Below are 15085 nucleotides of genomic sequence, written 5' to 3'. Positions count from 1 at the left end.
ACCTGGAGGAGCTACAAACACCTCAAACTCCCCATCGTCCTCCCCCAACACTGGCGCCTCCTTCTGTGCTCCCCTCTCTGCAAAGGGCCATCCTCCCCCTCGTCGCCCCAGCCTGACCTGGAGACTCATCCCCAAAGCCTCCCTCTCCCAAGCCCCGCTTCCAAACGGTCACCAAGCTCTGATGACCCTCCCTCCGGAGTCTCTCCAAACCCACCCTTAGTTTCGGCCTCCGCAGGGGTGCCAGTGAGGGCCCATCCTCTGTCTCTCAGCTGCCACCCTGCAGCTGTGCCCCCTCCCTCAGGCTCTTAGACTCAGCCAGGCACCAGGCAATCTTTCCAAACATACTTCTGATCTCTATCACTCTTGCCTTTAAAAAATCTCTGATGAATCCCTACTGTGTCTGGCATCGGTTTCAACATCTTTACCCCCAACAGCAGCAGCAGCAGCTCATACCCACGGAGCACGTGCTCTGTGCTGAGTACCATTCTAAGGCCTTCGCACACATTAATGATTCATTTAATCCACACAACGTTAGCCCCATTTTACCAGTAAGAAAACTGAGGCACAGAGAGGTCAAGTAACTTACCCAAAGTCACACAGCCTCTCAGTGGTCCAGCTGGGATTTGCACCCAGGCAGCCTGGCCCCAGAGCTTAACCACTGTTGTGATCTGATCGCAAAGCTAGCCTCCGCTCCCACACACCCCGGGTTCCAGCCCCAGGGCTGGCTCTCGAACCCTGCCCACCTTTCCCGTGCGATGCCCTCCTCTGCCAGCTCCCCCAGCCCTGCCCGACCACCCTCCGGGGCTTCTTGGGGGTGGGGGGGGGACTGCTTTATTTGTCTCAAGGTGCCTCTATCTGCACTGGGCTCGCCCGCACTGCAGGGTCGCAGCACTAAACACACCCGCTATTAAGTTAAACTGCTAGATTCCACAGGGCACACGCTGCTCTAAAAATGAGACGCGTGGAACGCAGCCAGACTGCTCATCGATTCATTCTTGGCTGGAGATAAACAGAAGAGAGAGCGGTTCTGTTCACCTCCAGAAAGACTCAAAAGGTGACTTGCTGGGGGAGTTTAACTTTCCCAGTGATGCCAAATCGCTAAGCGGGACCACCTACGGCCGCGACTCCCAGGGGACGCCCACGCAGGCAATCCTGCCCCCAGGGCTCAGCCGAAGCACGTGGGCGCGGGGATCACCCCCCAGGAGGCCGCCTCCGTCCTCCCACCACTGTGCACTAGGGAGCCGGCAGCCTGGGAGGGGGAACCTGCCCCCACCAGGCTCACGAATCCCTATCCGCCTGCCTCCTGAGATGCTGGACCTTCCTTCTTCCTGACAAACGGGAATCAGTCAGTACGGAATCTGAGAGTTCCACCCCGAAAGGCTCGGCCACATGGGCCCCAAAGCCCCACCTCCTTGTAGGTCTTCAGGTGCCCGGCGAGCTCGTAGTAAACGGTCACAGATCCCGCTTCCCGGGCCACGGCCACGCCCGTCTTGGGGTCGACGTGGAGGATGCTGCGGGCTGATGAGCTCCAGGTCCCGGGGATGCCTGGGAGGGGAAGCTGCACGTGACCCCTCTTTCCCATGACTGACACTCCAGCCACTGCGTCTCACCTGGGTCACCTGGGCAGTGTGCTCGCCGCCCCCAGCCCCACGCTCCACTGTCCCACCGCTCGGCTCCTGTCTGCGACCACAGTGCCTCCCTGCTGGGAATCTCTTGGTCATTTCCCACCCTGGGGTGACCCGGGCGCTGGCCCCCCAGGGACGGCCCACTGCATGCCTCCCCACTGCACCGCCCCTGCCCGCCCACCCTGCTCAGCAATCCCCTTTGAACAAACAAGGCGGTGGCAGACTCTGAGCTGTCACTAGACGGCGGTCCTCAGTGAAGAGCCAATCTCGTCACATGATAAACGCAATGAAAGGATTCAACAACCACATTCTATCTGTGGCAAATAATACGTGCTTTTCTTTAAAGGCAGCGTGTAACTTCCTTTTACAATGAGTTTAATTAGCTTTAAAACAAGGGAGCCAATTAGGAAAAAAATTAAGTAAATGATTGCACGTGTGGCTCGTGGATGCACGGGTGGTACGGACAGTTGCCCCGCCGCTTAGCGGCTTCCTCGGCTGAGGTTCCCTCCTAGAGGCACCTGCCCGTGCAGCAGCCCCGCCAAGAAGCTCATCAACACCGAACAGTCAGGGACTTCCCTGGTGGTCTAGCAGTTAAGACACCGCACTTCCAGTGCAGGGGGCGAGGGACCAGGGCAACGATGATCCCACGTGCTGTGCGGCGCAGCCAAAACCACAACCAAACAAAACAGCGAACAGTCAGCTCCTCAGCTGCACCAGCCACGTTTCCAGGGTCCTGTGGCTCGTGGCTATGGGGGTAGACGGTTTCCACAAGGGTGGAAAACCCCTAGAGCGGGGGGGAGGGGCAAGCTCCTCTGTAGAGGGCCAGATTGTAAGTCTTTGGGGCTGTGTGGGCCCGAGGGTCTCTGATGCCACCACTCGGCCCAGCAGATGCAGCGTGAAAACGGCCACTGATGACACGGAGATGCAGGGGTGTGGCCGAGCACCAATAACAGCCTGCTGCAGAAAGAGACGGCAGGCTGGCTCTAGCCGGCGCAGTTTTCCGACGCCCGCTCTAGACCATCACCAAGCTCCACGTGCACACCTGTCACAGCGGGCTGAGAGCCCCGTCCCACCTCCCAACCAGAGATGGTTCCCTCGGCCAGAATCTCTCGTACCTTCCAGGCTGACCAGAACCGTGGCCAGACAGAGGACGTCCCCCACCACCACTGCTCCGGACAGCTCGGGGGAGATGGCCTGCAGGACAGGCAGCGGGACGAAGTCAGAGAGGCCGCCGTGCGCCGCGTCCCACGCTCTGAGCAGTGTCAGGCCCACGCTGACCGCGCGGACCACGCAGGTGTTGTTCGTGGCGCCCTTCCCGATCTGCACAAACTCGTCCCTGGGCACAGGAGACGTGGCTCTCAGTCTCGGGAGAGGGCCCAGCTCTGAGGGAGGAGCCAGCGAAGGGCCCCCGCACCCGCCCACTGCGCCCTGATGTCACCCGGGTGAGGGACCCGCAGGCCATACCGACCTGATTCACCCACCACCCAGGTGGGGCAGGGGGACCCAAAGCCCAGACAGGATGGCCAGCGTCACCATCCCCCCAGAGGAAAGTGATGTACCCTGTGCTCCCATCCCTTCCCAGTAGGGAACCAGGACACTCGGGGAGGCACAGGCTGCCTTCTGCCGTGTTACTGGGACCAGTGGTATTGCCCCTGCCCGCTTCCTCATCTGCCAAGTGGGGCTGACAATGTACCCACATCACAGGCTTGACGTGAGCCACAGACCCGGTCAGCAGCTGGAAAGGGCTTAGGCCAGCAGCCAGCACATGGGCACACGGGGGGCACTCAGTGACGGCAGCCCCCGCGGGGCCGCAGGGACGGCTGGGCTGGGCAGGGAGAGGGCCAGGGTCTCTGCTCCGTTGCCTCCCTGCCCACACCCCCAAGCCCTGACCGCTCTCTCGGAGATGGACGCTCCCCGCCACAGAAGGCCCGTGTGACTTCTGCAGGGGAGCTGGACAGGGGGCTCCGTTCCCTCCAGGGCAGCCTTCACGCCAGACCAGCAGATGCCCTGCTCTGTGCAGAGCGCCACGGCATGCCACAGGCCCTGGCGACCACAGCCTCAGTTGGTGGCCCCGGGGACTAGGCCACGTTCTCCACGTGACAGGTGTGAACACAGCGGCCTGGAAGGGTGACCCGCCCAAACTCATGGGCCCCATAAAGGGCCGAGCCCAGCTTGAACAGGGCCCAACTCCAAACCTGCTCTCCCAGGGCCCAGCCCTGGGTGTGTTCAGCCACAGGGGACACATCTGCTCCAGGGCCCATGGGAAGCCCACGCTGCAATGGTCACCAACACCAGGACATGAGCTTCTGCGCCCAGAGAGGACTCTCTGGAGCGCTACTCCTTCCTCCTAGGTCTGGGGCTCCTCCCTCCTGCTCTTAGCTTGGTCTGCGTCCTCCAGGACAACGGTTCCTAACCTTTAGAATCACCTGAAGGCCTCGTTACAGCCCAGATTGCTGGGCCCTGAGAATGTGCATTTCTGAGTGTCCCAGGCAGTGGTAATGATGCTGGTCTGGGGACCACACTTTGAGAACCGCTGCTCCAGTAGACTCAGACATGGGGGCAGGTCTAGCCCGAGGCCACAGCTCTCTTTCCTGGAGACCACCCCCTCCCTCCTCACATTAGGCCTGAGGCTGCATTTGTATTTCAGAAGCACCAGCCAAAAAGAACTGCCCTTGGAGCCCAATGGGACCTGGTAGCCAAACCCCACTTCCTGGCTGTGTGGCCCTGGACAAGTGGCTTGACCTCTCTGGGCCTCTACAAATGGGCGACAGCAAGGAGTCGGCGAGACGGCACGCAGAAGGCCCTGAGCGTTGGAAGGTGTGTGTCTCCTCTGACCAGCTTTCGTAGCAGGTATAACTGGCGCTCTGCATCCACTGACCACAGGGCCAGGCCAGCGACCAGGGCTGTATGCATCTCCCCTGCAGCCCAGCCTTCACGGCTGCACAAAATCTTACTACAGACCTTCCAACCACAAACCCCAGCATCTGGGTTTTGCTTCCTGCCCACTGGGGCACCTCTGCTGAATGACTGCGTGCCTTCCGGTAATACAGACTCTCGGCCACGCCTCCCCTCACTCCTGATGCCTGGCCGAGCCCGGTGCTTCCCCCGTGGCCCCTGCGAGCAAGGCGCACCCCCTGCTCTTGGGAACCGTGAGTAACAAACTCTCCTCTCAGGGGCGCTGGCCTCTCTGCGTGGCCATCAGTCACCTGAGTGAATCAGATCTGGGTCTGATGGAGACGTGACTTCATGTGGGGAACGAGGGGGGCCCACCCCTACCTGTTAGTTGCAAAGTTGAGGACAGAGTTGTGAGCGTGGAAGATGTCTCCGGAGTTGTCGTGGAAGTGGACGGTGAAAGTCACGGTCACTCCCAGGGGCAGGGCCGCCAGAGCCTCCTTGTTCTGGGTGTGCAGGGCGGGGCTCATGGAGATCCTCAGGTAGGAAACAGGGGACACCTGGGGACAGTGAGCAAATGCAGTGACAACTGCGCCAGGAACACCTCTCTGAAGATCCCCTTCCCGAGAACGGACGCCTGCCCCTAGCCAGTCCCCATCTCAGGAGGCGTGGGGGCTGGACCGACTTGGGGTCATGGAAAGAGCGGCTCAGCCTGCGACGGTGGCCCCCTCCTTGCATGATGGCCGGCCTCGCTCTCAGGAAACCCAACCCACAAGAGTCAAAAGCCATGACTGTGACAAATTACATCATTATTCATGTTGCAAAAATATCCTCTGGGCTTTGACTGCTCAGCTTCTTTGGAGGACCTGGCTCCAGGCATTTAAACTAGAAACAATGCCCGCTGGACTGCAGGGGCAGCGTTGCCTGGGGGCCTCCATACGCTACAGAGCTGCCAGGAACAGACGCCCCAGTTAAAGGGGAGACGGGAAAAGGAGGGGATGATGGGTTTCGGGAGCCCTAGACAGCAAGCTCTTTAGAGAGCAGACTTGGTGCTCTGACTCCAGGTAAAATCCATCCCGGCCGAAAAGCCAGCCCCCGAAAAGCCCAGTTTCTTTGACGAAGATCAGTGGTGCAGTGACCGGCACACAGCTGGTGCTCAATACTATTTGTTGACACAGGATGGGGGGTCAGTCACTTTCACTTACTCGAAAACTAGGGTGGACGGTTCCCTGCTAGACACCCATCTTGAAACAAAAAGATGTTAGGAAGGAAAGAGGCCCACGACCCAAGCAAAATCTAAATATTACAGTGGTCGTGTATTTTCTCTGTCATTGAGAATCAGTTGTGCAAAGAAAACTCTGTTCAGGATAAACCCCAGGATCTGACCCAGGGACGCCCAAGGGGAAAGTCCTGTCTCTGAGGAGCACAGAATGGCAAGGGGACACGGGAGTGCCGGCTGGGACTGGAGGACGCCAACCCGGGCCAGGCCGATGTGGGCTAGAACCCAGAGCCTGACTCTCAATTACTGTGTGACGCTCTGAGTCTTGGTCTCCTTGCCTGGAAGACGGGTCACCTCATCCTACAAGGTGCCGTCTGTAATGTAATGGTTTCTGGGTCAAGAGCCAGCACACACGTTCAATGCTGACTGGTCAGGACACTGGAGTGCCAGTCCCAGAAAACCATGGACCTCTCTGGGCCTCAGTTTCCCCATCTATGAGACGAGGTCATTGCCATCAATCATCTCCAAGGATCTTCGGCTCCGACATCCAGAAGATGCTGCAGCTTCTCACCTAGGACCTTTAATAAACTCTTGGAGACAATCTCTTGGCTGGAAGGCGAGTAGATTCACTTACACACCTGCGAGGGGAAAGCAGTCCTGCTGATTTTATTACTCCAAAAAGGAGGCGGACGTGATCCTACCTTGACAGCCACGATGATGGTCTGGTTGGCCCCAAAAGCCTCTTGGGCAGTCACTTCGACCGTGGATGTCCCGATCATGGACCCCGACACCAGGAAGCCTTTCTCATCAACGTGCACGATGGGAACCTTCTCAGGCCCGTCCAGGACATGATAGCTCAGAGAGGCGGCGCCATCCCTTCGGAAAACAAACCAGACCCGTGTTCACAGACAGCAGGAGTGTCACGGCAAGGGGCCCGGGGTTTGGGAGTCCCGCTGCTCCTGGGAGAAGAGGCCCGATCTCAGCCCCGCCGTGCACCAGGACGCTGTGCACAGCCCGCTGCAGCTCCTCAGTTGCCAACAGGACACCTAACTTGTAAAACCAAGGGTTCCAAGGAGAGCGGCACCTTCCACGAGCCGCTCAGTGGGAGGGATGGGAGGGAAGGCTGCGGGAGCTGCGGGTCCCCTCAGCAGCACAGGCACTTGCTGTCAAAGACCCCTCCGCGGTAAGCTGTCTTCAGTTTGCTGAAATAAGGCAGCCTGGTGCAGCAGGAAGAGGATGGGGCTCTGAGCTGGACGGAGCCCAAAGGCAGACCCAACAGCCCGCTGACAACTGCATCTTTAGGCACATGTGTCCCCTCTCTCGGCCTCGGCTTCCTCAACTGTGAAATGGGAGTTACGGCCCTGCCCTGTCCTATTTCCAAGGGCCAGTAACTGGATAAAAACGGGCCACTTGCTAAGAATGTGGTTTGGAAAACTACTGATAATATGCACTGGGGAGAAGACAAATTATGCAGTATTTTATGCTCTTTTACATATTCATTGATGTTATAAGGAAAGGAAGGAAGGAAAAGCCTCCCAGGCCTGGCCCCGCTCACCCTCTCTCCGTGCCGCAGCCCCACAAACGCTCTGCAGATGACTTGAAGCAAATGTCATTGCTTCTGCCTCAAGTTTCTCCTCCCTCATCAACCCCAGCCTCTTAACCTCCTATGCATTCTTTAAGTCCCAGCTCCAGCATCTCCACTGGGGGTGTGCCTCCCCGGATCCTCACGTGGAAGGCCGTCCTTTGCGCTGTGGCTTCAACACTGTACCTTGTTTCATTACAGCCCTTCTCTCTCTACACTGCCCTCTTCCCCACCGGACTCCTCAAGGGCACGGCTGTCACCCACCTCTGACCTAGAGCCCTGCACGGAGCCAGGAAGGGACACTTTTGGCTGTGCGTCCCCCACGTGTGTGTGTCTCTCCAGTGGTCCTTACAATGCCCAACTTTGCACCCGCAGTTCACACACAAGGCACCACTACCCAAAGCATCGTCTTAGAATGCCGGGCAGGAGGCAGGTTTGCAGGCAGGCTTCAAAACCCCGCTCCTCTGCGTTCATGCATGTCCCCACCACCCAGCAGGGGCCGAGATCCACATTTTCACGAACCCCCAGGTGACGCCCCGGCTCCTAGATTACACGGAACAGCAAGTCTTGAAGACACAGGGGCATTCGAGAAATTGAGCACCTCCAGGCTGGCACTTTTCCCCCTCTGAAGCAGTGGATGTCCGCAGAAAGCATGAGAGGTTCTGGGCCACAGGGAGAAGAGGGACCCACGGGGAGACGCCGCAGACGAGCAGGGACGTCCACAGTGACGGGAGGAGGGCAGAGGCCACACCCGCTTCCAGCGCGACGCCAGGAGGGAGGTGCAGCTCGCCCGAGGCACCCACGGCTCCTGACGACTTCGACAAATGAGCCGTCGGATGTGAGCACAGCTTCGCAACCTGGACGAAGCCGCGTCGAGTCACCTACCTGTTTGTCTGGAGCTTGACAAATGAGTTGGGCGACATTAACACGTGTTCTGCTTCTATCTCAGGGTTCAGCAGCCGCAGCTTTTCAAACACCTGGAAGAGAGGGGGAGTTTTGTTTCCTGTGATCCCTGGAACCACGTCCAGGGTCTGCTTGTCTCCCAGGGATGAGAGGGGCCGGTGCCAGCACCTGTTATGCAGCTGGTGATGTGGTGGCGAGGGCTGAGCTTTAAGAGGCCGAAGGCACGATGAGGAGGGACAGCAGGTGCGCTGGTGAAGCCCCTGGGGCTGCTTCACAGAAGCACGGGCCTCCCCTGAGCCCTCGGGACATATGTGTGTGGAAAGCGGCAGAGTGACGGGGCCCAGGGTCCTGCTCGGTGATGCTGCCAGGACGGAGCCCGGAGAAAGCTCTCAATTCGCCTCTCAGAGAGACATGCTGCTCCTTACATGCCCCTCGCAGATCCACCCCCTCAGCCCTGCCTCTCACCCTCTAGCCTGCCAGGCTCCGGCAGGATCCGCACAGAACTGGTACGGGGTGCCTGGTGACCTCAGGCCAGCAGCTGATAAACCCGATGATGTCGGATGGACTCTAATCCTGCCACGGAGGCAGCCCTCCCCTGGGGCTCCAGACCCCTCTCCGCACGCAGCCTGACGCGCCCAGCACCCTTCAGGTACCTGTCTCCAGGGACCCTCAGGGCTGCTGGCGTGCTTGGCATCCGAGTCTAGGTGCCAAGCACAGCTTTGGCTCCCCGCTGGCTTCTGCTCCGATCAGACCAGCTGGACGCTCCTAAGGGCCTGTGTCTAAAATCATCTGAGCTGATGGATGATTTCCCAAGAGGAAACTGGCCCGACTCCCCTCCCTCCGCGCACCGCCATGTTCTGACCGTACACTCAACCTCGATTTCCTCATCTGTAAAAAGGGTCTAGAAGTAATCATCCTCGCCACGCTTGTCTCACAGAGCTGGGGGATTCGTGCGACACGACGGAGTGGCAGTGCTTCCTCACAGGGCACGGAGCACGGCCTTGGGAGCCAGACCGGGCTCTGGAGTCGCGTGAGCACTTCTGCCAGGCAGGCGGCATCCAGAGTGAAGCTGCCTCACCGATTACGCATCTCGTGGGAAATACACGCACAGGCAGGTCCCCTCCCACTTTCCTTAGGCATGGACCTCTGTGGTCCCTCTTGAGATGGACATGAAGGTACAAGGGGGACCTTCCTCTCCTGTTATGTGACCGGCAGAAAAGCACCACTGCCAGCACCATGGTGAACGGCCTCGGTGCCAGGGAGACGACGGGGGCTGGGGGGCCTGTGATACTGGGGGGCACCTCTCTATCAATGGGAGGCTGTGCCCTTATCTCTTGCTGGTTTTACCGTGTGGCATCATGCCATGCATTCATACTGGGCTTTTAGACAAAATCTTCCTATTTTTAAATGTTGGCAACAAATAAAAATTGTTTCAAAGCCCTGAGTGAGCCAAATAAAACACCTCTGTGGGCTGGATCCAGCGCCTCTAAGTTTCCGATGTGCTCAAAACCCATCTGCTGTCAGCCAGGGACGCCGCGGCGCAGAGAGGTTAGACGACCTGACTGAGGTCACAGAACCTGGCAGCTGCAAAGCCCTGTCTTTAATTTCAGGATAGGTGTCAGAACTTGCTTCCTTTTGTTTTCAGCTAGGAAGAGCATGTATCTGTGTGTTTCTATGTGTGTATTTGTCTGTGTGTCTGTGTTTGTATGTGTGTGTGTGTGGTTTGTGTGTGTGTCTGTGTGCGTGTCTCTGTGTGTTTGTGTGTTTGTGTGTATGTGTGTGTGCCTGTGCAGGCAGGGGTGAGGGGGGTTGGCAGACAGGCGTTTCTCTTTGAAATCTGCTTCTTTGCCCCTAATGAGGTATGTGCCTGGTTTAGAAATGGTTTGCTCCTTCCTGAAGAGGGGGCTTGAACCCATTTCTTTTCTCATGATACTTAGGGGCTGCTATCAGTTTTTCTTTGCAATTTAGGGGAACCCAGACATTACTGAGCCCCAGATTAGCAGAATGGGGTCCCTGAAGCTAAAAATGCTCTTCGTTGTTTTTACAGAGGGGCCCAGAGGCGGCAGGGGTGGTAGAGAGAGACGTGGGTCGAGCCCTGGGCTGGACAGGGGTGGCTGGGCTCTGGTCCTGCCTGGTCCGAGTCCTGCTGGGTGCCCCCTCAAGGGGCTCTGAGCCGGCCACCTCCCGTCCTAAGGCTCGGTTTCCATCAGTGAAGGATGGGTCGCACCCTCTGTCTTCCAGGCACATCCCTCGAGGCCTTTCAGGACCCTCTGCTGCCCACTCCCCGGGACCCGCAGGGGCACTTCACCCCCAGGGCTGCGGGCTCATCTAGGGCAGCCGCACCTGCAGCTCCTGCCCCGCAGGCTTTGTGGGAGCCGGCCTGGGGAGTGGGGAGAGTGTGTCTGCTTCTGCTAAGTGCGTCACGTGTTTGTGAAACATACAGACAACTAAATGAATGCCCGGCTCAGACAATTTTCCAGCCTTTTCCCCCAAGAAGGCACCCCAGACTCTGAGCTCAGAATTATCTGCTATTCTGGGAGCACATTAAGCTACTTCAGACTTTCAGCCCTGTGCACATGCCAGGCCCCCCAATCCTGAAACATAACCCCTCCGTGAAGCCCTGGGTCACCCCATCTCTGGGCTCCCACAGTACCTCATACCCCCAGCCCCCTGACATGTGCCCACAAGGCCCCTGGGAGGAGCAGGGCTGAGGGCTTGGCCTTTGCTCTCCCGCTAACGGTGGCTTCTGCCCACCCGTCCTTTACCTGGATTTGGATCTCGTCAGAGAGCTCTTTGGCGAGGCCCAGCAGCTGCCCGGCTGTGGGGTCCTGGGCCTTGACCACCACCCTCAGCCCGGTGCGGCCCTTCACCCGACCGTGCACGTTCATGGCAAAGTTGTACTGCGACGGCAGCCGGAGCGATGCCTGCGACAGATGTCGAAAGTGTCCCCAAAGGGCAGAGCCGGACGGGAGCCCCAGACCCCCTGCACTGCCTGCATTCTCTCATCCTGCTGCCTTCCCGCCCCGTCAGGGCCTGCTACCTGGGGGCTGCAGCCCGTGGCCACCTCAGCACGAGCGCAGGGCGCCCCACGCTGCGATTCATGTTCACAGTAGCCTGTGAAAGAGGCTAGGCCAACCAGCGTTCTCACACAGGACTTCTCAGAGCCTCGACTGTGCGGGGGGTCAGGCGAATCACCAAGAAGATGTTAGACTTGGGGTGTTCCCCCCCAAGAGCCCCCGTCGTGGGCTATCTGTGAAAAAGTCACACGTCCAGGTACCACGGGGACAGTCTGGGGACAGGACTCTGGTCCCATAGGGTTGGGGGGAGGCTCTCGTCCTGCACTACTAGATGAGCTTCAGGAAGCCTCCAGGAGACCGCCATCTCATGCCCGCCCCCCCCGCCCATCCATGGACAGGACAAGAAGAAACCCCCAGTACCAACCCCACTCGGGTCCTGGGTGACCAAGGCCCACACAGGGTGGCAGCCTGTAGTCACCAGGGCCGGCACCCGGCCCATAGCCCACTGGCTGGGCGACCCCGGGCGCGTCCCCTCTCCTCACGCATGGGCTCCAGCTCATACAAACGGGGGCAGCACGTTCTCTCCAGCTGAGGCTTAGGGAGGGGCCGGGGACCCCCTAGGGAGGCCTAAGGGGACAGGGGTGGGGTCCTGGGATAAACCTGGAGAAAACCCCAGGGCTGCCAGGCGTCATCTCAGAAAGGGGGTCGGAAGCTACAGACTGGGGACCCCGACCAGGACCCCGAGACGTTCTGGAACTTCTGTGACGTCCCCACCAGGCTGTCGTTTTTGCTGCCTTCCGCTAGCAGGTCACTAAGCCCCTGTGCAGCGCGGCTGGTCGGCAAGAATGTGCTTAAAATGAAAAGGCTGAGGACTGTCCTGGGAACCGTGAGGCGGGAGCTGGGCGACCTGGTTCCTGGACACGAGCAAGACTGAGAGGCCGGGAGGGATACCGGGGAGGGACAGTGTGGCCGCAGCCTTGGGAGAAGGAGTCAGGGAGCCACAGGAGGGCGTGAAGCACAAGACACGTGGTGAGAACCCTCCCACCCCAACACTCTCTGGGATGGAGTCAGGGGACTCTGGGAGGGTGGGTACCTCGTGGTGCCGCCCCCGGACGTCCAAGATGTCTCGCTTGGTGACAGACCAGTGGAAGGTCAGGCCCGGCACGGCATTGCCGAAGGAGAAAGGGTTCTGGTTGTTGGTGATCCCGGTGACGTAGACAGGCATCTGCGGGGAGAAGCCAGGCCCGTGACCGCCGGGGTCCAGCGGCCAAAGCCCCACCCCCCCCGGATGCTCCGGGGCACTGCCTGAGCTGCCGCCTGCTGCTGGGTGCTTCCCCGTCTCCGCGGGGCAACGGGAAGCGCACCCAATTCCTCCCTAAGCAGCGGCAGGTGCAGCATAGGTCCCAGGAGGCCTGACAAAACAGCAAAGGACCGAGCGGAACACAGCACCAGCCCCGCACCTCCCGTCCTTCTTGGGCTGCGGGCTGTCGCAGCTCGGCCGGGAGACCCCATTCCTAAACGACTGCCGCTAGCTCTGGGACACCTGCAGCGCCCCCAGCCCCCGCCACACAGCTTACCCTGCTCCCCTCTTTCTCAGTCTAGCGGGGGTCCCTGCTCACGAGGGGTGGACTCGGTCTCCGACAATCTGAACTGACCGAGCGCCGACCAGAGGGAGCACGTGGAGGTGACGCGGCGAAAGGCGGGGACGGACCTGAGCCAGGCTGTGGGTCGGCGCCCCGTCCCGCCGCTTGCCAGCTGTGCAGACGCCCTAAGCCTGCCCCGTGCGCACCTCCTCTTCTGTGATGTGGACGTGACCCCGGAGCTACCTCTCGGGGCTGTTATGTGCCCCATGTGGACTAACACACAGAAAGCACTGAGAAAGCTACGCACCGTCCAAACACCGGCTCCCGAGAGGTGCCAGGTGCCAGTCTAGGTGTGGGAGGGCGACAGACTGGTGGAGACACAGGCATCACCTGCCGACGGCACCCACACGGGGCGACAGGCGTCAGCGCCGTGCGTAAGAGGGGATGGCGCCGTTGGGGAGAATGGCAGGGAGCCTTTGGGCTGCCGCAGGAAAGGCAGGGGAGTGAAGCTGGACCCCCAGGTAAACAGGGTTCAGCAGGTGAAGGGCATGGAGAACTGTCCCAGCAGAGGGCACAGCTCATTCTGAAGCAGAACTCAGGGCCTGACCCCTGCCGAGAGGCTTCTCCGAGAGCTCAGACAGGAGGGCCTGGAGAGGTTCCCGCCTCACCTGCGTCTCCGTCCTCATCCGGGTGATGGGGGCACGGATCCTCACGGCCTGGAGCAGCAACACCTCCACCTCCACGAGGTCCTAGGAAGAGGGCTTTGGGGCTCAGGCTGACTGTGGGCAGGCGCTATGTGCTAGTGACAGGAGTTTGGGGAAGGGACACCCCTCCCCCAGGAAGGAGGCTCCTGCCAAGGCCAGCTCAGAGTCACGTGGTCAGAAGGCACCCATGATGCTCCTCCTCCCTAGGAGGCCTGGCTTTGCGGGTGGCTCGCCCCACGTGGACCTGGCTGCTGCCTCTTCCCTGCCCCTGGGGGTGCCGGCCTGGTCCTCTGAGCCTACAGACCTGTCCGCTCCAGATGCTCCAGGTCAGCACTGCGGAGACTTGGGGACACTGACCAGGGACTGTTCCTCTCTAGGCCAGGCAGCCAGACCTCCCAACCCCAAATCCAGCCTGTCTGTCTCTGAGCAGAGTACCGGGACAAATGCAGGAGCCAGGTAGAGTGTGATTAGAATAGACTATATCCTCCTTCATTCTGAATTCTATACTCCTGTTAATTTGGCCAAAGACTAACTTTACTGGCTTCTTTGTAGTGCTGCTGATACATGCTGAACCCAGGCTGCTAAAACCCTTAAGCCCTTTGCACATACACTCATGTGAGCCCAGCTCCTGTGCCTTGTGATGTGGGCTAACTCCTGGCACGTAGTAGGTGCCCAGCTAGCATCCCTTCCCTTCCTTCCCTTCATCCTTCTCACTGCTGTCTTCCCTTGCTAGTCCTGGACTACTCCTCGGCTTTGGGAGCTGATTCTTAGGGTGACCCGAATCGCACAGATGGAACCGTGAGCTTCTGACCAGAGTCGCATACCCTTCTGGGACACGCGGACCTCAGGGCCTCAGGCTGAGCCCCCACCTGCCTGGGCTCAAGGAGACGCCTTTCAGATGGAGCTGGCGGTGCAGCCTTTCCATCTACCAAGGGGCACCGGGGCCTTCCCCCGGCCCCTCCCCCAGCCTGCCAGATGGGAGACGCAGAGAGGTGGCCCAGTGAGGTCAGCCTAGAGAGGAGGGTGGCCAGGAGGGACTGCATGGCCTTGTGTCCTCTAGACCAATCCCCAGCCAGTTGCTGTGTCAGCTGTGTCAGCCACACGGGCCCCCAGGAGGAGAAAACAAGCCCGTTCCTGAGGCTGCAACCCCTTCTTTAGAGGGAAACAAAGCAGGGCCTCCTTGGTCCTTAATTTTACTCTCACATGCCCAGTGGTTTCTCGTCTTTATAAAATAGATAGGTAAACTTGGAGTATCCACCCAGTGATTCAAAAGGACTTTGTGGCGTAAGCGGGATACTTGGAGAGAGAGTGGAACTGCTGGGAAAGGAGTAAATCGATGCACTCAGTGTCGGGTCAAAGTCAGCCCCACCCCCTCCAGAGGGTCCCAGCGCCCCAGAGCTGTGTGTTCAGGTGCTCCTAACTCGGCGGTGCTCCCGGAGCGCTGTCAGGAGCCCAGTTTCTGTCCACAGCCACACCACCCAGGACAAAACGCCCTCTTCAAGCTGGGGTTCCACCATGGCCTGACCACCAAGCCAACGCTCCTGCAGGTCGCAGCAGGCC

General features: G+C 59.6%; 1 protein-coding gene across 3 annotated transcripts in view; it reads right to left on the bottom strand.

Annotated features, from left to right (window-relative positions):
- The window catches only part of NUP210 (nucleoporin 210), a 100702-nt gene that overhangs the window by 8464 nt on the left and 77153 nt on the right, over nt 1-15085 (bottom strand). For all 3 annotated transcript variants that reach the window (XR_013830290.1, XM_079935070.1, XM_079935071.1), the window contains exons 26-33: nt 13490-13570; nt 12332-12463; nt 10987-11145; nt 8204-8295; nt 6438-6612; nt 4902-5077; nt 2741-2961; nt 1409-1545 (exon numbers count right to left, since the gene is read on the bottom strand). Coding sequence is in view for 2 of the 3 variants with exons in the window: in XM_079935070.1 (XP_079791196.1) it covers nt 1409-1545; nt 2741-2961; nt 4902-5077; nt 6438-6612; nt 8204-8295; nt 10987-11145; nt 12332-12463; nt 13490-13570 (1173 nt within the window). In the remaining variant the exon portion in view is untranslated. The remainder of the gene's footprint in view (nt 1-1408; nt 1546-2740; nt 2962-4901; nt 5078-6437; nt 6613-8203; nt 8296-10986; nt 11146-12331; nt 12464-13489; nt 13571-15085) is intronic.

This window comes from Stenella coeruleoalba (assembly GCF_951394435.1).
Source record: "Stenella coeruleoalba genome assembly, chromosome: 10".
Taxonomy (NCBI): Eukaryota; Metazoa; Chordata; class Mammalia; order Artiodactyla; family Delphinidae; genus Stenella; species Stenella coeruleoalba.
Note: the sequence above shows the minus strand (reverse complement) of the source record. Positions and strands in the feature narration are given on the sequence as shown.